Source organism: Struthio camelus, chromosome 18 (assembly GCF_040807025.1).
Source record: "Struthio camelus isolate bStrCam1 chromosome 18, bStrCam1.hap1, whole genome shotgun sequence".
NCBI lineage: Eukaryota > Metazoa > Chordata > Aves > Struthioniformes > Struthionidae > Struthio > Struthio camelus.
This window is the reverse complement of record NC_090959.1, coordinates 18,727,219-18,750,772: the sequence shown is the minus strand read 5'-3', so window position 1 is coordinate 18,750,772 and position 23,554 is coordinate 18,727,219. Positions and strand designations below refer to the sequence as shown.

The window sequence follows — 23,554 nt, the reverse complement described above, 5'->3', positions numbered from 1 at the left end:
GTGCTCTATTTTCTAATGAAAGTTTCATTTGAAGTTTGTTTACAGGAAAGAAGAAATTAGCAGAGAGAATTCTCCTGAGGACGCGGAGAGGAAAGAGCGAGCTGCCTGACTCGCAAGCCAAAAGAGGGTGGAAGGGTAGAGCAGATTTACCGTATAGCTCCGAGTCGCGGCTGCTGCTACCGCTCAGAAATGCTTCCTTGTTTGATCGGACAGCGGAGGCAGTTTGGAGGCTCAGGTTCAGCCAGATTATTGGCGTTCGGAGAAAATTAAGAGCTGCTCGCCCGCTCAGCTGTTTTGCTCTCGCTCTGGCGTCCTCGGTTTTGACACCAGAAAGGGCCCTGTGCTGTGACCAGCAGACAGGAAAATCCTACTTCTCGGGTAACCCGCAGCGAAAGCTCTTGCTGGAGTCGCGGCCGGGAGATCGGCGCTCGAGGGCAGCGCGCGGCCGGGCCGCGCGTCGCGTCGGGGGGATCGTCGCGGGCGCTGCCCCGGGCCCCGCTGGGCCTTGCAGGGAGGGCGCAAAGCCCGGCGCCTCGCGGGACCTTCTCACCGGCGGGGTCGCGCCGCTCGTATCCGAGTCCCAGCCAGCAGCCGCAAGATGCAGCTAAGGGGCGGTTTAAGCCGCTAAAGCCACAACCGACGTTACCAGGATAACCGGCAGCGAGACTCGCACGAGTCTCTCTTGGCTTAGGGACGAGCACGAAGGTGTAAAGAGCTCCCAGGGCCGAGGCACTCGGGCACAGCTAGAGACGACTGCCCCAGGCCGCGTCCCCCACCAGGTAGCGTGCTGTTTCGGGGGTTTACGCTGCTGGCTTGGGCTGGACACTGGCAGGACGCTGTCCCAGCAGAGCGCACCTCGCTGTCATTTGCCTTTCTTCGAGGTGGGCTGCGCTGCCAGACCTGCGCTTGCCAGGAAATTTATCCTGTTAGCATTTGGGACAAGGGAATTAGCACTGGAAAGCAGAAGGCCCTGGCTGAAAAGCGCAGGGTGACAGCGTGTTGGTGAGACGGGACTGCGTGACGGGGTTCCACGCCGGTAGCACACTCTTTCTCCCGACGGTTGTATCACAGACTTGTAAACGCGTGACAGCCTTACTTGACCCGAGCCATTTGTAGTGACTGGTGTCTTGTTTGATATCCAAAGCTTTTCCAATCCCGGGCTGATAACGTTGCAGCTCGCGAACCGTATGCCTTTATAAAGCATTTTACAAAGCACGTGCCTGCAAGACACTGATTTTTCTAACGTCTGTGCGCGTACGTAGACCGTGACGCCTCTTGGATTAAGATTTGGGTGCTGAGGCTGCATGTCCTCCGCAGTTCGAGCCCTGCAGAAGAAGTGCCTGGGCGAGACGTTTTCAGAAGGCGTTACGAGTCGCTCCCAGGTCTCGCCGCGTTACTGCCTGGCAGGTGATAGACCGTGGGCAGCAAGGACCTTGGCATTTGCGTTTGTCTCTTAAGCTCCAGCAGTAATCTTGAATAAGCCTTGTGAAGAAGGCCAGATATTAGGGTGGCTGGCTCCCTGAAAACGCTTACAATAAAGAGACTATGTATAGTTTGCAACAGAGAGACCTTTGTAGTTCTGTCGCTGTAAGCGCAAGATGGAGTTTCCGGAGCGGCAGAGCGGCTTCGCGGCCGACGCACGGGCAGCGCTCGGCAGCCTTAGCCGAGAGGAGGACCTGCCGCTGGCTACCTCGCGCGTCTGCTGCCCGGCCCCGGCCGAGGCGAGGGCCCGCTCCCTGGGAGCGGCGCGTACCTGCGCGGCAGTGGCGGCGGGCGCTTGGGCTGCTGCCGCTCTGTCCCGAGCGGGGTTGCACAAGCCGTAAATTCCAGGAAACTCCCTGCGAGGCACATCTCGGCCGGGAGGGAAGGAGGCGGGGGGGAGGCGCCAGCCACATCCCACAGTTCCTGCCCCGAGCGAGCAGATGTGTCTGCAGGGACAAGGAAAGGGGAGAGAAGCACAAACCTGTTTTTAAAGCCATTTGTTTGTTCACAAGGAAGAGAGAGGAAAAAAAAAAAAAAGAGGAGTCAGCCAGAGGTGGCGAAACAGGGCAGTTTTTATGAGGTACAGACGTACATTGGAGGGGTTTCTTGCCAATCGCTTCCTACCAGAAAAGGGAGTGGGGATTGCATTTTATCTAAGGACCGGTGAATTTAAAAAAAAAAAAAAAAACCCACCCCACCCTGGGGGTTTACAAGCACTGTTGCTTCAATCAAAGGAAAGCCGAGTTGAAAGCAGTTCTGGAAACATTTTAGATGTTCCCCTCCACCCTGCAGAGCTGGACGTGGTCACTGTCCGCTACTCCGGGAGGGAAGCCGGGGGGGGGGGGGGAGGGGGGAGGAAGGCAGATAAAGGAATCGTTAGTGGGAATGTGTTAATATGGGGACACGTATCTGCTTCCTTCATGGCTGTGTGTTTGGGAAGTTCAGCTCTGGGAGGTCCCTCAGCCCCTCCTTTCATTGAGAACCTCAGTGCTGCCTTTATGATGATGATTTTGAAATCCTGTGGCTGACCTTTCCGGCTCTGGAAGCTATCCAAGGGCTGTGTCTCCAAGTACTGTAAAGGTTAGAGAGGAGGGAGAAGGAGAGGGAGGGAGAGAACATGTCCTTTCAGCTGCAGGAGTGGGAGAGAGGAATGTAATCTATGCCACGGGGAAGTGGCTGGCGTTGCCGGGTAGGTTCTCCCTGCCGGAGATGGTGCGGTCCCTCCTCGCTGCTGGCTGAGCGGGGACACTGGGAGGAATTACCGTGGGAGGAAACGAGCCCTTGCTCCCACAGCCCCTTCCCAAGGTGCACGTCGCTGGCTTTAATCAGGGTGTAGAGGCAATCCCTGCCTGTAGCACCAGTACAGGCTGTGACACCACCAGCTCAGCTGACCCGTGCCCTTGGGCTTCTGTCTGCTAATACAAGCCCCTTCCTTCCTTCAGGGAAGGCCAGAGGCTCAGTTCCTTACTGACAGAGGACATGCTACGGGTGCCTCTTCTGCAGCGTCAGGCAGCTAATAAGGTCTAAGGAAATCATTGTTTCTACCCAGATTTACACCACCAGGCTCTTCTGTTGTCCACTAGCAGCGTTACTCCATTGGTACTTCCTCTTGCAGTAGATAATTTGATCTCCAAAAAGTCTGAGACATTTTACAGAGCCCTTTTAATAGAGTTGCGCCCTGTCCTCACCTCCCACATGCTGCTTGCTTGCCAGAAACATGCTGGTGTGGATGGAGATTAAAGGGTAAACTCCAGGGCTCAGCCATCCGCTCCTACAGGATGCGAGCGCTTTCTAATTGTCCTCAATTACAGACAGTGCCATTGCTCAGGCACGTCTTCAGGCAGGAAGCAGAGCTCGGGAGTTCTCCACTGGGGAAACGCTACCTATCCCAGAGCGCATTGGGAAGGGCTGTTTTTAAGTGTCCTGAAGTGCCAAGAGATGAACAAGTTTTCCTGGGAGTGCAGGAGCTGCTGATTTCGCCCCCACACCCCAGAAAGATTATGGTCAGAAGCTGCTAAAGCCAGAGAAATAAGGAACGAAAATAGCCCTAATGAGTTAACTCTTTCCTGCTTGTTTTTAGGATGAGACATCGGTGAGTAGCGAGGACTTTGATATGAATGACTCCACATGGATCTCAGCTGACCAGCACCTGAACTCCAGCCTGAGCCCCAGCCAGGACGAGAGCATGCGCAGCCCGCAGAACCTGCACAGCCAGGAGGACGGTGAGTGCCCCGGGCTGTCGGTGCGCGGGACGAGCGGGCGGGAAGAGCTACGAGTCTGACACAAGATGTTTTTGTGACTTATTAAACATTAACCAGCCCTTTCTGATCAGGTGTCCCACCTGTAGGATGGATTTCATATCAGCACAGGCTTACTAACACCACTAGCTCCCAGTCCTTCCCGTTCAGCCTGTTGGCTCCTGCTCAGATAGGCCCTTTCCAGCCCAAAGGTACTTGCATGGGGACTCCGCTCCCAGCGCCTCCAGAGAGAGTTTACCAAATCCTATCGTAAGGTGTCAGGTTTTAGTTTCCCTGTGTGAAGTCCTGAACTACAGATCGACCACCTCTGCCTTACCAGAGGAAGGACAGCAACACTTTGCAATACAGACCAGAGCTTCCCGTGTTTGGAAAGCTACACCTCAGACAGCATGCTTGATTCCCCGAGGAAGAAGTGTATAATCTGCAATAATTGAGAGCAATGAGACCACAAGAGGGTCATGGGGCGTCTACCTGCTTGGGGCAGGTAGTTAGAAAGGGTCGAAGGTGAGGCATACGGGATGGGTGGAAGGAAGCGTTTGGTGAAAAGAGATGTTGCGTTAGTTCTGTGAAACATGCTAGTTAAAAAAAAAAAAAGCAAGTAAATAAGTGGTAGAAGTAAGAGTTCAGGTCAGAGTTCATCTCCGTGATGCTTGGAAGGATTTGGTAGTTCGACTGTTACTCGGCTTTTGCTCGAGAGGTTGAATCCCTCATTGTCTCCAGTGCAGAGGCTGCTGGAAGAGCAGGAAGGGAGCAGAGGAGTCGAGGGACAACATGGATTGGGTCAGTGTTGCTTTAAGAAAGGGGCCTGGAAAGCCACCCCAGAGGAAAGAAAGGGCTTTTGTACTGGCAGGTCTCCCTGGGGTGGCTTTTAGCCACTTGTGTGGCCAGAGGCAGAGATGGTGCCTTGCTGTTTTCTTTATTCCAGTGCATTGTGGCCGCTTCGGTTTCTATTGCAAATCTGCAGTTTTGAGAAAGTGCTGTTTTTAAAAATACCAGCACCAGCCCAGGAGTCAAGCAGCCCAAGTGAGGATGTGAAACCTGTCTGCGCTGCACCATGTCCTCGTTTGGTGAAACGGGCAGCCTAGTACTTCTGCTTGTACACGACACTGTATTTTAGGCCAGGCCTACTGTAGAAGGAAGGGCATTTGGATGTTAACACAGCCGTGGCCAAACCCGCTTCAGAAGTGTTCGGCTCTTCAGGACCAGGCTGTGCATGCAGTGGTCCGGTAGAAGAGTCTGCAAACACCGCCCCGAGGGCACATCACCTTTTGTACCGATAGCTGTGCCAAGGTATTTCCATATCCCCAGTGCTCTGCCTTGCTGCTAACAAAACGTTTCAGCCTTGTGGTTTATCCCACTCCACTGAATTCCAGAGTCTCATTTACAATCTAGGATGACATGGTTCTGATCCCTTTGCTCAACATTATATTATTCAATAGGACAGTAATTTAATAGGGGACTCAGGTATTTAGGCAAATCAAAGATGTTCTCACTGAAGCTAAAGGTCCTCTTTGGAGGAAGCTTTGTCCTCTTAGGAAATGGTTCCAATTTTTCATGCCCTGTGGTTTTTTTTCTTCAAAAGCAGGTATCCTCTTTGGAGTCCTTCTTGGCTTCTGTAATTTCTTTTGCGAGGTTCATTAGTGAGCTTAATAAAGTGCAAACGGTTCCTTTTGTGAAGAGCGCAAGCATCTCGGGGCTCTCACATGGATCAGAAGAGGGCTAACATAGGTAGACTTTGGTGATTCAGAAGTGGTGGAATAAGCAAGCTAACTCTGGGGTTGCTAACAGCACCCTTCAGCTAGAAGGCAGGCATCGGGATTTCCATTAGACTGTTAGACTTCAGGGAACACTTTATGAAACTGAATAAGAGGAGTCCATTTTTATCATTCTGGTGAATATCCATGGTTTGTGTCATGCACTGGAGTTCTAAAACACAGGCTAATGCCATTGGGACGCAAGGCCTTGGATCAGTCCTTCTGTCACACCGACGCTCCTGTCGAGGACTGAGGCATGCAAGCGAGTGAAAGAAGGAACAGTGTCATGACCTGAGCAAGGGAGAGGCACGAGAGAAAGGTGACTCCAGAAAGCAACTGGCAGCTAGATGGAGAGAAGCGTGGAGCAGAGAAAGAGCGTCGTGTCACAAGAGAAAAGGCAAATTACTGGAGCAGGGAAGTGAATATGCATGAGTTAGTGATGAACACTTCAGTTTCCTCTTCTCTCAACCCATGAATGCTCTGTTTTAGGAGTAAATGTGATTTACCCTGTTCACACGGACTTATTTAGGCCATACACTCCAAGACTCTCCCAGGAAAGTCAACTACGTAGGCGTAACCAACGCTTGAAAGCCATGCCAGTACCTTGGAGCCCTGCTCACCACGACACACTGCAAGGAGCACACAGGTCGCAGCAGCACAAGTGCTCTGTTCCTGCCAAAACTGGAGATTGATCCACTCTCTCCCACCTTTACCCTCCCAGGGCTGCCCAGTGCCTGTTCCACTCCTGCTTCTCCAGCAGGATTGCCGAGTGATCAGCCGTGCTGGGTGTAGATGGCAGAGCTCACGACACACACTTGTCCACCATGCCTCGGATGAGCCGCGGCCTCGCTCCCTCCGCTCTGAAGGCCCCGGCACCTCCCGCGCCGAGCATTGCTCCTCACCCGGCTGCGCTGGGGCCGGGCGAGCAGCGCACCGGCACCGAGCCTGCAGGGGCCTTGGGGGGTGCCGGCTACACGCTGCGCTCCTCTAGTCGGGAGTGCTTATTTTCCGGGTCTAACCTTGGCTACGGTTTTGAGTCAGGAGGTGACACTAGGCTAGAAGCCGCGGGCCCAGCTGCAGCAGCCAGCTGCCCCGAAACCCTTCCGCTGGCCGAAGGCGAGCAGGGGAGAGGAGAGCGGAGAGCGTATTTTCCCACTCCCATCCCCAGGCCGTTGGAGCACTGTGTGAAATCCCGCTTCCCTGCTTTGACTTGTCTTGTGCTTTTAACTTTCCTCTTTCTCTGGTGCTTTAAAACATCCCAGAGACACCTGCCCTCTGCAGCAGCCCCTCTACTCCCTCTGAAAATCCTTCTCAGTCTCTGAATTGCTCTTTTCTGCTGTCATTTAACGGTAAAGATGCTTAAAATACATTTTCTCTCAAAAGCTTCCTAAAACACAAAGTTTTAATGCAGAGTTTCCTATTTGGATAGCAGTATGTCAGAATCATTTAACACATTTATTAAGAAAGTCTTGTTTAAAGTACTGAAGTACCAACTTCAGATCTTCTAGAGCCTGCGAGGAGCAAGTATGCTCGCATGACATCCGAGCACAGCAGTATAAAATTCAGAAAGGCAGGTGAGCAGGAGACAGTTGTCCTCTGCTTTGATGCACAGGTGTCTGCTAAATCTTCAGAGAGCTGAAAAGCAACTCAGATGAAAACCAACACCTTATTTTGTCCCAGTGCCCAGAAACCTTGGCCTGGTATAACCAGGCTGCAAACAGTGTCAACCTTTGGAACAGCAAAGGGAACCAATTAGACCTAATGACTTTGGAGGTAAGGGAGAGCAAGGAGGCAGCCTGGAGAGCGCCGGCAGCAGAGGTGGGTTAGCTCGGGTTTGTTACTCTGTCGGCCGAGCAGCGCAGTGGGACGCCGGGACGCACAGACAGCGCACAGGCCAACCCTTAGCAGCGACTGCGACACAAAACCAGCCCTACAAACTAGCTCCTTCCATTTTCTTTGTTACTCATCCTGCCGGCCCCAGAATGGAAAACGTGAAGCTCCCTTCAATGTCCCTTCCCCACTCGGATGTTACTCACATCGTAAGCAGCCCAGCAGGAAGTGAGTGGATACCCAGAACTGTAGCAATATCAACATGAACTTTTTACTACCGAAGCTGAGCTATTGTGCAGGACATCCTGGAGGGACGCATCTGTGGGAGCCAGCACGCACTCAGAGCAACAAAAAGACCCTGAAAGCACCACATGTCTTGGTGTTCCCCTGCACCCTTCGCCTCCTCCGACAGCAACCCTGCCCGTTTCCGGTTGAACGCAGATCCCAGACTCCTAACACTTTCTTGCCTAACTCACTTCACGCGTGAACAGCTTCAGTTTGGTTTTGGCTCTGCCTCCATCTGTCAGACCCTGTCTACATCCACAGTAGAGAGCAGCCTAATGAAATCTCTCAGTTACATATGACATCTGGTACGCTAGGCTGGAGTGAAGTCTCCTAGCACTAGGACATTGTAATCTGTCAGTAAGTGCAGTGCCTTTAAAAAGAAAGCAACAAACCAAAGCCCCCCCAAAACCAGCATATATGACGTTACAAACCACTGGAACTAATGCAGAAGACAAACATCGCTTACTAAAAGAATGCGTTTTGTCTCTTCCCTCTTCCCCCAGCTATAAATACTGCAGGGCAGTCATGCAGGAGCAACACTTCATCCAGCTCCTGGGAAGGGGTTGCCCACCCTGCCTGTTCTTTTTAAAAAGGAGGGAAAGCTCTTGAGCATAAGATCTAGTTTCCCTACCTCAGGGGCACAGGTTGGTTTACGTCACCATATCGGGGCAGATCCTTTTTCAGCTGAGGTCCCTCCGTACAATCCTCACTTGACTGGCAGTGTCCCTACTGATCCTATCCACTGGGAACAGCGGTCACTAATCCAGACCTTGGAGAAAGGACTTTCTTAACCTACTTAACTCTGAAAGAGTGCACTCTTCAGGGGCATCCCCTCAAGACAGCCTGGCAGAGGGAGGCTCACAGGCTTCGGGGAGTTCCCCAGCAAATGCTCCAAGGAGGACTCTCAAGGGCGCGGACGGAGGCATTATCCCAGCACACCTCCAGGGAGCAGATAGGGCACACAAGCCCCTTTGGATGTCCTGCCCTGGGAACAGCAGGGACAATGCCAAGTCAGCCCCAGGGCACCCATGCCTTTTCGGCTGTAGCACACATCCTGCAGCTCATGGTCACATCAGCGTTATTTGGCAAGATGACTGCGATGCACTGCACGTTCTTAGGTTCCCAAAACCACTGACTTAGGAGAGTGCTTTCTGAGAAGGAAGGCAGTTCTCTTGCAACATATGTACCAGAAACCAGGGCCTATATTTGTACAGCAAGTTCAGCTCCTCCTTACACGATTTTAGGCACCAGCCTCACACCTGGACTCAGCCTCCAGGGCAGCCGTTATGCCCACACCACACCTGCTCCGTCCAGACTCGCCGACAACTGATACCCAACCCTTAGAGCACCAGCACCCTCCTCCACATAGACACGTTGCAATTTAACAGGGTCACTTACCCCAGTCAGCATCAGGTGTCACACCTTTCCTCTGGTCCCTTCCATGCCCAGGGCTTTCCTCAGTTGTCATGCTTCTTGCTCCAGGTAGAACACAAATGTGCCTTTTCCAGACAAAGGGAAGCAACAGCAGACCCAGCTTCTCACAAGCTACAGTTGCTTTTCGATAGCTGGCCATTGCAAGAGGTGTTCAGTGACCTCTTGACTGCGTTCACCTTTCCTTTGCTTTTGCCAGGCTGCACAATTCTCATTGTTTTCGGGGCTTCCTCCAACAACACAGGATTTCACCTTCTCAGAAACCCTAGCTTGGAGCCCTTAACAAAGCTAGAACCAATGTTCAGACCTTACATCAGCAAGATTTGACCTTATCTTATTTTTCTTTAGCATCTATTTTCCCTCTCCCTTCTAGTCATTCAGTCTTGTAACCTTCTCCTACAGAAAGCTCACTCCAGCTTCTCTAAGGGAAGCAGCAGCCCCTCTGGTGCAGCCTATATAACCATCGCTCACCTGACTGGGGGGGGAGCTAAGCCAGACCCAGGTGTGGAAATAGGCGTCAACGACTCATTGAAGCCCAGCTGAAAGGCTGAGGCTGGCCTAGCTCTGTTACAGCTTTCGTTTGGGGGCTCTGGTGTTGCCGTAGGTGGGTCAGCAGTTGCCTGTGGAGCACCGGGAGGGAGGTGGTGTCCCAGCACGCGTCACTGTCCTTGCAGCAGAAGCCAGCAAGCCGCTTTCCTACCTTGCTAGAGTTGTCTCGAGTGGATTGCACTCCTTCTCCGGGAATGTGACTTCTTTCAGGGGCACATCTGCTCTTCCTATGCCAAAGGCCTTCTCTAACAGTAAACAGCCTTGTTCCAGCTTCTTTTGAAGGGCTGGAAGCTTTTGAGGCCTTTCCTGCTGCAAGTTTGAGAACTGCAGAGCAGATACCGAAGGTCCCCTGCTTCACCAGCATGTTGATCTAAACTCTGCTCCTGCGCTTAGGGCTAACTGGCAGGCTGGCCGCCTCGATGGCCTTATTCATGCTAGTTGTAAACGAAGCGGCGCTTTTGCTGGGCTCTTCTGGCCCTAAGCAGGCAGAGGGATTACCCAGGCTTTTGGGCAGCAAGCGTCACCTGTGCCCCCCGCCTTCCCTGGGGATTCAGACTCCCCAAATCTGAGCGTCCCACATCTAAGGAGAGAGCAGGGACCAGCAGGGCGAAGTGCCGCAGCCTCTTGGGGCGAAGGGCCTGGCTCCGGGCGCTGCCCGCCCTGGTGCTCCCGGAGGGACCCGCTGGAGGCCAGAGCAGCCGGCTCTCCGGTGGCGGCGGGTTCGTGCTGGAGGCACCAGCCCAGCCTGAACCCTGCTTAAAGCCACCCAACCCGTTTGGCACAGGGAGAGGCAGCGCCTGGGCAGCGCAGGGCTGCAGCGAGCCTTCCCCGCCGCTGCATCCGGGTTGCTGCTGGCAGCAGCGACAATGAGAGGCTTGGTCTCCGCGCCGTCGCCTCCCCCCACCTTGCGATGAAGGCAGAGGCGGGTCAGAGTACTCCTAAACCAGCTAGGCGAGGGAAGGGGACTCTGTCTTGCTAAAACAAATCTAAAGGCAAAACTTCCTTACTACATTCGTAAGGGAAAGGAAGAGCGCGCTTGCTGCAATGCCCCTTCTGCAGCACGCGCTCCCAAGCCTCGGCGCGCGGGAAAATGTCCGTCACGGAGGCCCGGAGCGGTGAAATCGTGGTGCTCTGGAGCGCTGCTCCCTCTGGCTGCGCAGCCAAGGCAGGCCGGCAGCGGAGCGGAGGCGCGCGGGGGCGGCGCGGGCTGGGAGACGGCACCGGGAGACACCTTTCACGCGGCGCGCCGGAGGGAGCGCGGCCGCACAGCGCTCCCTTGTCCGGCCGGACTTGCCTGCAGGCGCTCGTCGTGTCCAGCCCTAGCAGATGTCTCCTCGTTGAAGGCCCTGATCGAGTACAGAGACCCGGCGAGGCAGGCTGGAGGATGGACACTTTGTCTGGGACATAACGAGGTTTGCATTAACGAAGGAAGACAGGAAATAGAACGCCTTAACTGGATCCCGGCCAACCCCACTGCTCCGCTTCTCCCATGAACGTTTTTCTTCTGCGCGTCTTGGAGGAAATCAGCCAGGCAGGACCTAGAGAAAATGGGCTTCCCGCGGGCGGGTGCGCGGCCCTCGCGGCCCGGGCCCTGCTCTGCAATGTGCCGCCCGGTTAGCGGGTGCGGAGGCGTCCGGGAGGGCTGCTCGTTTGTGTCTAATTAATGCTGCTCTCCCTCCCAGCGGTGGCCCCATACGAGGCCCCCCGTTCCCACTCCGTCTCTCTAATTTGTATTAAGTATCCCTTCTTTGCAGGCTTTCCTCCTCCCCTTCTTCCCCCTTCTCATCTCTTTTGTGAGTGAATAATTTATGGCACTTTTCATCTTCCTGGCTGTTGTTACAGTCAGACGTCTGTGGGATGCTTTGAACACTTTTGACAGTCATTTTAAAGCTAGATGTAAAACTCCAACCCGTGCTGATGCCATCGCAGCGCGGCCCCGGGTGCTCCCCTGCCTTTCGACGGAGGAGTCGAGGGCAGAAGGAGCAGCCGCCAGCGGGCCGCGGGGCGCCCGGCCGCCCGCCCCGACCCCGGGCTCGCGGCCGCGCCGGGCCGGCGCCGGAGCGGGCTGCGGGCAGCGCCCAGCCCCGCCGCACCCCGGTACCGCCGGCGGGTTGTGCCGGTGCCGGGAGGCGCGGGCAGGGATTGGGGCCCCGGCCCCGGCCCCGGCGTGGCGGTGCGGGGCTGCGGCGAGGTTTCCGTGGGCTGCTGGCTCTTACATAAGCTCATTGTTTTCTGAGTCAAAAGAGGTTTTGTCTTCACTCTGGAGATGTGACAGGAGGAGGAACAATTTGCCCCATTCATCTTTAATTCTGCCTTTGGACAGCAGCGCGTTGGCCTTCGCTGACATAGACGTTAAACCCAACCACTTCCCTGCCATAAAATCTCCCGGGGAGCAGGTGTTGGAAATCTCCCCTTCCCCTCCTGATCTCTGCAAATCCAGTGTCACAGAAATCAAGGATAATCCAGAAGCCTCTTCAAAATGAAAATGCTGAGCCCTGATTAATTCATTTAGTAAGTGAGTGATCCCCTCCTCCCCCATCACGACTACCCCAGGAGCCATTTTGCTCACGCTCCCTTCCTGCTGCCTGGGGGTTGGCGTCGCTGGAGGGAGACCGAGGCCGCAGCAGGAACGCGCCCTCCGTCCCTCTCCGAAAGCCTCGCCGGGGGCCCGAGCGGCTCGGCCTGGGCCCTGCCGCCCGGGCCCGGCCCCGGGGCTGCCGCCGGCCCCCCCTGGCCCCGGCCCCCCGCGCCCCCGGCCCCGCCGGCCTTGTTTCTGGCTCGCGAGCCTCCAGCTCTCGGCCTTCAGCGTCTCCCTCCGTCTCCGAGCCTCCTGCCCGCAGAGCCCCAGCGCCAAAGGATTAAATAGGAGAATGAAATATTTTGTTTTCCGACTGCGAGATCAAAACAGTTAAAAGTTGCATTGTTTTTACAGTTCCATCTGCTTCAATTAGGGCACGGGGGTGGAGTAGGGGGGCTTCCAATTATCCTCATTAGAGGGGCTCCTCGCTCAGCCAAACTCCAGCCGCGAGCAGCGCGCTCACGAGACTCGTGCTGGCTGGATAATGAATATATTCATGGCTGCGCAGCCGGGCCTTGCTCTCCTGCTGCTCGCAGAGCCCTGTTATTTATGTGTGTGTTTTGGGCGCTGGCTGCCAGTTTGCAGGAAAACCTCCCAAATCTCAGCGGTTCTGTGTGTTTTAACCCGGCGATGATGAGTCTGGGGAGGCTTCAGCCCGGCAGCACGGCGCTCCCGGCTCTTCGGCGGGCTGCGTAGCCGGCGGCAGGGCGGGACGGCCACGGCGGAGCGGGCGCGCGGCCGGGCCGCGGCACCCAGGCGGTCGGTCGGGCCGCGGGAGCTTGCTGCTGGGGAAAGAGGCGAGACGGCAGCCCACCGCGCGCGGCCCGGTCCGGCCCGCTGCCGGCGGCCCGGCTCCCCCGCGCGCTGCGCTCCCCTCCAAGCCCAGCCGCGCTCTGCGGTTTGCTCAAGCCGTTCCTGTTCTGATCCAGGGACATCGGTGCCTAAATTTCAGGCTGTTTCTCCGCCTGCAAGGCAGAGATGAATCCACTGCTCTATATGCAAAGGTTCTGGGAGAGCAGAACCCATGAAAAATGTAGAAATAAGAAAATTTTCTGTAGCTAGTGGGTTTACGGAGCTCATTGTTTACTTGCGCTCATCCTTGGTTTAAATTAACTTGCGCTTGCGGGAGGTGCTGGTCCCTCACGTTAGCTTCCCATTTCATTGTCTTATTCCACCTGGGCAGGTTCCTAAACACTTTTCTCTTGTTTCTTTTCAATATTTTGGGGCTGTAGCAGAACTGAGGTTATTAAATGAAGCAAAGTCAGGTAGAAACCTGATTTTTCAGCTGCTGTGCGTTTTCCGCAACACAAAAGCAGACGTAGGACCCCCCCCCCGGCGCTCGGGGGGAGCCTTAAGGGCCGCTCCCGGGCGCCCGGCGGGTGCGCGGCGCGGGAAGGCGGCAGGACTTTCACTGCCGGCGGGGTCCGGGATAACCGGGCCGAGGGCCGCGGCGCCGGCGAGCGCGTCCCCCCGCCCCGCCGGGGCTGGGCGGTGCGGTTTCGGCCGGGCGCCCGCTGGCCCCGCGGCGCAGCGCCGTTGCCGCGGCCGTGCCCGGGCTGAGAGCGGGGCCCAGGCGCGCGGCGCGCGCCTCCGCGCACGGCAATAATTCTCCTTAATCCTGCCGAGAGGCATCGGGGGATAAGGCTGGAGCCTCCCTCCGGGAGCCCTGGCGCGCGCCGCAGCGGCGCAGCGGGGGAGGCTGGCTCAGCCCAGGCGGAGAGGCCGCCGGCCACCTGCCCGCTCCCCGCCGGGCCGGCTCCCGCGGCGGCGGGGCAGAGGCGCCTGCCTGGAGCCAAGCGCGCCCCGGGGCAAAACGCACCCGGGAACTTATGCGGACAAGGCGGCAGCGGCCGCCCGCCTCCCCCTCCGGCGGGTCTGCGAGACCCCCGGGGCCGGAGAGCCCCAGCGCGGCCACGGGCCGGGGCAGCGGGGCGCCACGAGGCCTCTGAGGCCGCCGAGCAGCTCGGCCCCGCTGCCGGGGGTCGTCCCGAGCCCGCCGCGTCCTCGGCGAGGGGCCGGGGAGCCGAGCCGGGGCTCGGCCGGGTCCCGGGGATGCTGCGGCCGAAGGCGTTTTGCCCTGCTCCGCCGCAGCGCCAGGCTCCCGGCCGCGGCCCGGCTTCGGAGCGGGGCCGAGGGCTGCCGCGTGCCTGCCGCCGGCGGGGGGAACGCGGCGCGTGAACGCCGCCCCGGGGATTAGGTCAGCTCTGGTCGCTGCTCAGACAAATAAGTGGATCAGCGCAAGGGAAAGGAGGGGGGGGCGGGCTGCGGCGCGGGGCCCTTCGGGGAGGGAGACGGGGGCGCAGGGCCGAGGCCGAGGAGCAGCCCGGGCGCGGAGGCGCCTGCCGCCCCGGCCAGCCCCGCGGCCTCCCCGGCTGCGCTCGGGCTCGTTTATCGTAGGGGGGGCCAAAGCACGGCGTTGCCGCAGGCCCGGCCGGGGCCACGGGGGGCTTCGCGGCGGCCGCTCGGCCCCGTCTCCCCGCGGCTCTGCCGGGGGCCGGGAGGGGGCCGCCGGCCGCGGCGGGCCCCGCGCGCCGCCCTCGCCGCCGGCCGCGCACCTTTGGACCGGGGGCGCGGGAGGCGCCTGCGCCGGTGCCACGCGGCGGCTCGGCTCCGCCGTCCCCGGCGGCGCGAGGCCGGGAAGCCGGGCACCGCCATCTGCTTGTCACTCACTGCAGCCTCTTTGTTCGCCGCCCCGCGCGCGCGGCACTTGCACAGGAAGCGGCTCCCCACGTGCTTCGCCCTTTCCCTCTCGCGGAGGCACCTAATGAAATAAAGGATTTACTGCAGCGAGGGGGAGGGAAGGGGAAACGGGCCGAGCAGAGTTTTAAAATGTCGCCTGCGGCCCCGGGGGCCGGCTGGGCGGCGCGGGGGCATCGCTGCCCGCCGCTTGCCGGCGCGGCCCGAAGGCGCGAGCGGGGCGCCGCGGGGAGCCCTGCCTGGACGGGGGCCCCGGCGCGCGGAGGCAGAGCAGGAGCGGGGCCGGGGCCGGGGGAGCGGGCGTCCGGCTGGCTCGGGAGCGAAGCAGGCGCGCGGGCTGCGCCGGGGCTTGGGGTGCGCGGCGGGCAGGGCGGCCGCGCGGCGGGGCTCTCCGCGGCGCCTGCGCGTTGTTGCACGGGGCGCTGCGGCCGCTTCCCTGCTGCTTTCCCCCCCCCCCCCGAGCGAGGCCTGTCCTCGCGTGTGATCCCCACCTCCCAGTACAGCAACGTGTCCCTGAATCTTTGCCTCCTGCCCTTTCTTTCCTCGCGATCGACCCAGGTCCCGAACTGTACGAGCTTTTGCCACTTCTTAAAAAGCGCTCTCAGGCGAGAGACCCAGCGCAGGGCGAGGAAGTGCCCCTTTTCTCCTCCCTGCAATGCAAACAGAAAGCTAAAAGGACCAAATTCCAAAGTTCTTATTCAGGCAAAAGCTCCGCGGCCCTCGGCGGAGCGGGCGAGCGCCGGGCCCGCCGGGGCGCGGGCAGAGCCCGGCGCGGCCGCGCTGCCAAGCGGGAGCAGGAGCAGGAGCAGGAGCAGGGCCTCCCCGGCTCCTGCCCCACGGCCGCGCTCCTTCCTGCACGTGCTGCCTCCGAGGGCCGAACCCCAGGCTTGATTGGTCTTTGTTCCCGACAGTGCCCGTAGTGACTCACGCGGCAAATAAGCACCGAGCGCACCTGGGCAAGGCAGGGGAGGCAGAGCAGCGGCGCGGCGGCCCTGCGCGCGCTGATCCGCCCGCGGGGGACCGGGCGGCTCGTCCGCCGGCGGCCCGCGGCGGTGCTGACGCCTCCTTCTCCCTTACAGATGACTCCTCATCGGAGAGCTGCAGCGGGAACGGCTCCTCCACCCTGAACCCCTCCACCTCCAGCAGCACGCAAGGCGACAGCGCCTTCCCCGAGATGAACGGCAATGGAACGGCTGCCCCCATGGACTTCACCGCCTCCGCCGACGACCAGCCCATCAACCTCTGCGACAAGCTCACGCCCGCCCACGTCACGCCCTCCTACCAGTCGGACAGCTGCAGCACCGACGGGCTGCGCAGCAGGGTGAAATACGCAGTGAAGACTACGGCCGAGGTATGGGCCCCGGGTGGAGAAAGCCAAGCTCAGGGCTAGGCGAGAAGGAGCGGGCGGCACATCCCCATCAGAGCCCGGCCCGGGCGCCGCCAGATGGGAGCAGATGCACGCGAGGCGCCCAAGGCCAGCCAAGGACTTTGCTCCTGCCCCCGGCGCAGACGGGCCGCGGGGCCGCATCCTTTCCCTTGTAGGGAGGGAAGCGCAGCAGCGCAGCTCAGCCCCGGTGGCTGCGCAGCGGCTGCAGAGCAGCTGTGTCTGGCCTTGCTCCAGCAGCAGGGCTGTTGCTGTTCAGTAAAAATAAGGCCCGAGTGCCAGCAGCGCAGTTAACAGGGAGGGGAAAGGAAAGCCTGGCAGGACCGCACAGCCCTGCTGCCAGGCGCAGACACCCTCCCCGGTCTGTCAAAACGGGACGTTGCGCTGGGCTTTCTTCAGCCCTAGTTAGTTATGGAAGCGGCCCCGGCCCATCCGCCTCCTCCCTCCGCTCTGTTTCACGGTGAAAGATGCCCTTGCATCCCATGGGAAAGCCGTTCCGTGGCTGCCTCCCCACCACGCGGAGCGGGGAGCGGGCAAGCCGGGGCCGCCAGAGCCCGCAGCCCTAAGTCCCAGGTCCGCGCTCTGCTATCTCAGCAACTGTCACATGAGGAAACATCCATTTAAGCTGAGTCCGGGCAGCAGAGGACATGCCAGGCATTTCCCCCGTCTGCCTACGGAAGCAGCACTAAGGAGGCAGGCAGGACAGCTTAGCAGCAGGCCGCTCGCCGGAGAGCCAGGCAGGATGAGCCCTCTTCACCCCCTGCTGTGGGGGGGTGACAGTGAGTCACCAACGCACGTCCTGACACCTGAACTCCCAGTGCCTTCGAGTGCTGTCCCGGCTCTCCGGGAGACAGGCCATGCCAGACCACTGCCTGCCTCAGTGGAGCTGAGGGATAAACAGTGCACGGCGCCGGGCGTTTCGTGCCCCGCGTAGCTGATCTTGCCCTGACCCGTCGCGTAACATGCCTGCTGCACAGCTGTTGCTGCCTGGCCGGGGTCAGGTCAAAGCTGCAAGAGGCCAAGAAACAAATCTGTGTTTCCTGCATGTCGGGCCACCGTGGTGTCCATAAGGTCACCGTGTCCTCCCTTGACTGGAGCAGGCAGGAGCCGTCAGGCTGGAGCGCGCCTGGGGAGCGTGGCCTGTGTCGTTTAGCTCCCTGGGTGCCCAGGCGGGTCACGGGTTGCAGCGGAGGGAGAATGGGACATCAAAAAAGGGGACAGAAACAGCGAGCCAAGGGAAAGGGCTTCTGATGTGCCTGTCACTTGCCCAGCCTCAAGTGTGGCCTTTGCAGAGATGGGTAAGCAGGAAGGCAAGGACTACACGCTTTTAACCCCCTGTCTCCTCTCAGTCCCCTCCATACAGCTCTGGTAGCTATGACTCCATCAAAACGGAAGTCAGTGGCTGCCCTGAAGACCTGACTGTCGGCAGGGCTCCCACAGCTGATGAAGATGATGACGATCACGATGACCATGAAGATAACGATAAGATAAACGACTCTGAAGGGATGGACCCGGAGAGGCTAAAGGCCTTCAATGTAAGGACAGAACCTGGAGCCGAGGGGGCACAGCAAGCCCACCTTTCTCCTGTTTACGTACTCTCACCGTCTGTCTTTTTCTTCACAGATGTTTGTGCGCCTTTTTGTGGACGAGAATCTGGATCGAATGGTTCCCATCTCCAAGCAGCCCAAAGAGAAAATCCAGGCCATCATTGAGTCTTGCAGCCGGCAGTTCCCCGAGTTCCAGGAGCGGGCTCGCAAACGCATTCGCACTTACCTCAAATCCTGCCGCCGCATGAAGAAGAACGGCATGGAGATGGTGAGCCATTTCCCCTCCTCCCTTGCGTTTCTCATCCCCTTCCTCACTTGCAGGGGCTCCTGTCAGCATGCAGGGCTAGTTGAGGTGCTTCCAAGCTTGTGTTGGCTGGAGGGATCACCAGCCCTTTTGCAGGCTGTGCACGTGCTGTCAGGTTTCTGTTACAGACTGGTAGTGCACATTTCAGTGCACGTTACGAAGAAACTAAAGCATTCTGTGCCCATGAGGTGCTCTTGGCAAATGTCTCCTTTGAATTAACTTTGAGTGTCCGAGAGAAGAAACAAGTCACCATGGCGATGGTTTCCTTAAAGCGTTTATGTGGTTATGTCTTCATAGACCAGGCCCACACCTCCTCACCTGACCTCAGCGATGGCAGAGAACATCCTGGCAGCTGCATGTGAAAGCGAAACACGGAAAGCAGCCAAGCGGATGCGGCTGGAGATCTATCAGACATCCCAGGTATGATGCTTCCAACACTTTGCACACCAGGCACAGAGACATCTTCTCATGCCTGAGTAGGGAGCAGGAGGTAAGCCAGAGATGACAGACCAGGCCAGCAGGTCGCTGGCTCACTGGATGCAATTGCTGCAAGCTTCGTCTTGCACTGGGTGCAAAGGGAGACAGTGGGCAAAGCACACGCATCACAGGCCACTGCATGGAGCAGGAGGACAGAGAGCACATGCAAAAGGAGTGACAGAGCATGCAAGCAGGCAGGGAGAGGAGGCAGCACACAATGTGCACGGTGGTGGGGAGTAACTAAACAGGTTTCCAGACTGAAGGAAGAGATACGAGACAAGTGGCCAAGCTCAAGTTCATTTCTGGAGGGACTGTGGGAGCTGGAGATGAGCAAGAGACAAATCCTTTAATTTTCAACAGCAGAAGAGAGCAGTAGGGGAAAATGGGAAAAGCTTCTGGGCAACCTGGCAAAATGTTTTTAAAAGTCTTCCTAAAAAGTCACAGGGCTACAGAATACGGGCCACTTGTACACTATGATCCAGGTCTTTCAGAGTACATTAGCTAGGACATGAACACTGGCTTGTACTAACCCCGCAGCAGCCCATGGGCCAGCAAGAGACCAGCAGGTCTTGTGCCTTCTGCTGGAAGCAGAGGGAAGGTCAGGCTGCTCACTGGAGTAAGTCTGTTTGTTTCCCGTGTATAGGATGAACCGATTGCTCTAGACAAGCAGCACTCCAGAGACTCCACAGCCATCACCCACTCCTCCTATTCACTGCCAGCTTCATCTTACTCCCAAGATCCAGTCTACATCAATGGAAGTTTGAACTACAGCTACCGTGGCTACGGGTCCCTGGGCGGCAGCCTGCAGCCACCCACTTCACTCCAAACAGGGAACCACAGTAATGGTAAGCAGCACGCTCCTCTGGGAGCGACGCAGCATTACGGGGGGGGGGCCGACCTGCTTTAGCCTGCATCCTCCTGCCCTGTTCCACGCAGAACTGTCTCTGTGCCGCGCTTCCCGGCGCTGCGGGCAGGGAGTTGCCGGCTCTCCTGGCATCCCTGCTCCGCCGTGCGGCCAAGCAGCCAGGCCTCTCTGAGCTAGCTGATGGAGGCGAAGCAGAGGCTGTTCCCGCAGCTCGCACCAAGCTCTTTCACTGCAGGCCCTCTCCTACCTCCACCCAGAAGTTGTTCCCAAAGCCCCTCTTCCTTCACAGCTGGTGGAGGCCTCTGCCCAGCTATTCAGCTTGCTTTATTGGAAGCAGTTAGTTGTTGAACTGAACTTAGAAGGGAGGCATAGGTGGAACTAGCGGAGGAAAGGAGCGTCACTTAAAAAAAAAAAAAAAGAATCCGTACCACCTATTAATTATTAACAGGAGCAGGCGCCTATCGCTACCCTGATCTTGTTGCCGTATGAGCCATTCCTTCCCCCAGCTGCTCTCTGGGCCGGGGCTGCGCCTGGTGCAGCTCGGCAGCAGCACCCGTGGCGCGGGCAGCTCCCACCGCTGCGTGGGAGGGCGGCGAGGGGCTCCGGGCCGCATGGAAGAGGTGGCCAGGAAAGCAGGGCTGACACTGCAAGGCTAGAAAGCAGAAAGAGAAAGCAGACGAGGCTTGTGGAGCTAGTTTAAGTTCATAATGAATGAATAAATGAACAGAACGGAGTAGCCTGGGTCAGAACAGGGCACTGAGGAAAGTACCGTGGTATCTGGTGACTCCCCGACACGCGGCCTAAAGCAGCGTGGGATTGAGGTAAAGGTCTCTCCAGCTGCCTCGGCCAGTCCTTCAGCCGACTCCAGCTCGCTTTCCCTTGCTCCTGCACGTGCTGTGTGCTCCTCCAGCTTCCTTCTCCTGCCCTTGGTCCTCCCTCCCTGACTGGGGTAAGGATTGGAAAGGATGTGATTTCCGGAGTCCTGAAAGATGCCCGTCTGGGATTAACTCTTATCATCCCTTCCTAATGCCTCTTAACCCTGAATAAAGATCCCACCCTAGTCTCCAGCTGCTGAGACCTAATCCTTGCAGCTACAGAGGAGGCAGCTAGGGTTTCTCTTCGGCCCGGCACATGCACTCGCGGCCCCCATGCTCCCAGTGACCCTCCTCTCTCCAGGCACCGGCACCCAGAGCACTGTTTCCTTGATGTGAGACAGCACACAGATGCTGCTACATCTCAGAGCACTTCCAGAATAAGCAAACAGGCCCTGGTTATAGCACACAACAGAGGCACACAGCAGCCAACTTACTACTTTCTAATGGAGTTTTAAACCTCTCCTTCCCTTTTTTTTTTTTTTCCTCTGCCTAAGCTCTTTCCCAGTCCTTTAAAGGTAAGCACAAGCTGCCGTGGCACAGGGAAGAAGTGCTGCGAGGAACTGCAGCTTTTCTTCACTCCATAAGCATAAAGCCTGCAAGGATTTATTGCCCAGAAGCATGTCTTCTCCCTCCATCCCCCATCTAAGGCAATTCTTGCTCAAACCTACTTCCCTATTCTCCTAGCTCCTTCCTCCTTAGTAAGTTGGGGGGGGGGGGGTAACAGAAAGCTTGGTTTACCACGGCCTTTTCTGTCCAGTAAAATTGCTTTCACATTACAGCCACCTCCCCTTCACCAGAGCTTTCCCTTCTCCGGACTTACTAGACCAGTTTGAAAGCTCTCTGCTTTTTCCATGTCTCCCTCATCGTTTGCTGCTTTAACATTGCTTTTTTTTTTTGGATGCTTTTCTTTCTGCCCCAGGGTGCTTGCACTCCCCTCCCTGCCGCTGTTTACCAGTGGGACCCACCTGGTCTCATGATGTTGTTTAACTGCCCTGTGCTCTGTCTTCCTGCATGTCCACCACTGCCTCAGGCCACACAGCAGGAGCTCAGCCCTCCTCACCCTTTCTCCAGCATCACCCACAGCTCCTTCTGCCTGTAACGCTCCAGCTCACAACCATGGGATTAGCTTAGTGGCTTTTCTCTTTATGTTCAGGCTGCCAGTTTTGCTTACATCCTTTCACCAACTAGTATCGCGTTTCTAATTTACATCTTTCCTCTTTTCTCTTCACTTCTAGCTGACTGTATGATTCTCATACCTTGTTTGGCCTCTCTTACTTAGTCCAACACAAAGATAAATGTAGTTTTTCCCCTTACCTTTACCAGAATGTGTCATTCCTCAAGCTATGTAGCCGTTCTCCAGCCAAACTTCATGGCATCTAAGCCTCCTCTGCCCCCAAAATCTGCCATCTGATCAAATGTTAAATTGGTAATTCCTTAAATTTAATATTCACTGAAGTGCTGAGTGCTTGGTAGCTCCTACCAAGAGTAGGCTGTATACATATGTATATATGTATGTGCACGTGTAGCTGCAGACAAATAGAGCGATGCTTAAAAATGTTTCCTGGATCTTGGAGAACTCAAACGTGCAAAAAAGTCACAAAATTAAGAGCTGTAGCACACAGCAGGTACTGTAAGCTGAGAATGACAGTACTGCCCTACTCCACATTAAAACAGAAGTACATCTGTAACTGGATGTTCACATACTGTAGAGCTGGAAGAGAAGTACTTAAGAGAAAAAGTTATCCCTGCCCATCAAGCAAAACATAAATTTTGCGGGATTTCATTTCATCTATGGAATGAGTCACACAAATATAGAACGCAGTAAGAACGCTTAGACCTCCCCCAAACCAGTAAAAAAAAAAAAAAAAGAAAAGAAAGGCACGCTGCTCAGCACTTACCTTTCAGGGAAGCTCGGGGGCGACCTCTCAGAGCTGTTCAGGTCACCTTCCTTCCCTTTTGGCACAGCCCTACCCAGCAGGTAGGGCAACCACCGAAAATTTCCTCTTGGCCAGTGTGCCTGGGCACAAACGCAAGGTAGTTAACTAACAACAACATAGGGAAACACACCCCATGCAGGATGTCGCTTGTCATATGCAGAGTTTATAAACAAAAGCTGGAAGACATTTCCTTCTGCCTTTCAGTGCTTGAGTCATTCTGAACAGTGGCAGGTACACTCCAGGTAGGAGCTGAACAGTGCAGGTTTTGATCCTTTCCGTTCAGTGCTGGCACACCACGGTCACAAATCCTCCCTTTTGACAGAGCAGATGTGGCAAACTGCAGGAAGTCGTTTTTGCTATGTTGATTCAAAAGCCTCTTTCCTTGTCATGGCTGTTGTGAAGGCAGGGAATTATTTGTGCTCCCGTTGTCTGAGCTAACTTCTCCAGGAGTTGGAGGCTTTTCATGTTATTTGGGGCCCGTAACTTAAGCTGCAGATGACCTTCCTCCAGGTGTAAAGGTCCGGATGAAAGTCTGGCCCAGGAGTAGCAACTGCTGCTGAAAATCTCATTTTATCTGGACAGACACAAGCACCACTGCTCTTCCTGAACTTTGCTCTCGCTTTCCTTTCGCAGGTCCTACCGATCTCAGCATGAAAGGGGGGGCCTCCAGCACAGCCCCGTCTAACAGCACCAGCAGGGGAATGCAGGCTGCTCAGCTGAGTCCCACGGAGATCAGTGCAGTGCGGCAGCTGATTGCTGGCTACCGAGAGTCCGCAGCTTTCCTTCTTCGATCTGCAGATGAACTGGAAAACCTCATTTTACAGCAGAACTGACTCCTCGCATCTGCATCGCTCCTCTGTCGGAAGACAATTTATACCTGCTAGTAAGAGGCTCCCAGTGGTGTCCTGCTCAGGAACACCATCGTCCTCCCATGAAGCAGCGGGTACATGTAGTTTTAGAAGGTGGAATCCAAAAGACCTGTTTTCTTTTACACTCCAAGCACCTGGGACTTCAGGCACAAGGACACGTTTTTGAACCATACCAACACATGTGCGTCCAGCTGACCAGAAGCCAAACCTGCAGCTTGGAAGGATGTGGGACTTTCAAGGGCAGAAGGGAGCCTGGGGAGGTTTGGGGCTGCAGATGTATTTAGAATAACCTTTGTGGACCCAAATGTTAGAATCCCATCCCCAGATAATTTTCAAGTCTTAGGTGAGCTGAATCACATATTTATTGAGAAATGGACCCTCCTCTCCCCTTAGTAATTTATTTTTCTGAAAATGGATTCTTTTGAGTTTGTA

The 23,554-nt window shown here is 56.8% G+C and overlaps 1 protein-coding gene across 3 annotated transcripts in view; it reads left to right on the top strand.

The window, feature by feature from the left end:
- Nucleotides 1–23,554, top strand: part of NOL4L (nucleolar protein 4 like) — a 67,981-nt gene extending 44,427 nt beyond the window's left edge. For all 3 annotated transcript variants that reach the window (XM_068912522.1, XM_068912523.1, XM_068912524.1), the window contains exons 5-11: nt 3,563–3,704; nt 15,944–16,215; nt 17,598–17,783; nt 17,872–18,063; nt 18,397–18,519; nt 19,220–19,421; nt 22,887–23,554. In XM_068912522.1, coding sequence (XP_068768623.1) covers nt 3,563–3,704; nt 15,944–16,215; nt 17,598–17,783; nt 17,872–18,063; nt 18,397–18,519; nt 19,220–19,421; nt 22,887–23,086 — 1,317 coding nt within the window. In that variant the 3' untranslated portion in view covers nt 23,087–23,554. The remainder of the gene's footprint in view (nt 1–3,562; nt 3,705–15,943; nt 16,216–17,597; nt 17,784–17,871; nt 18,064–18,396; nt 18,520–19,219; nt 19,422–22,886) is intronic.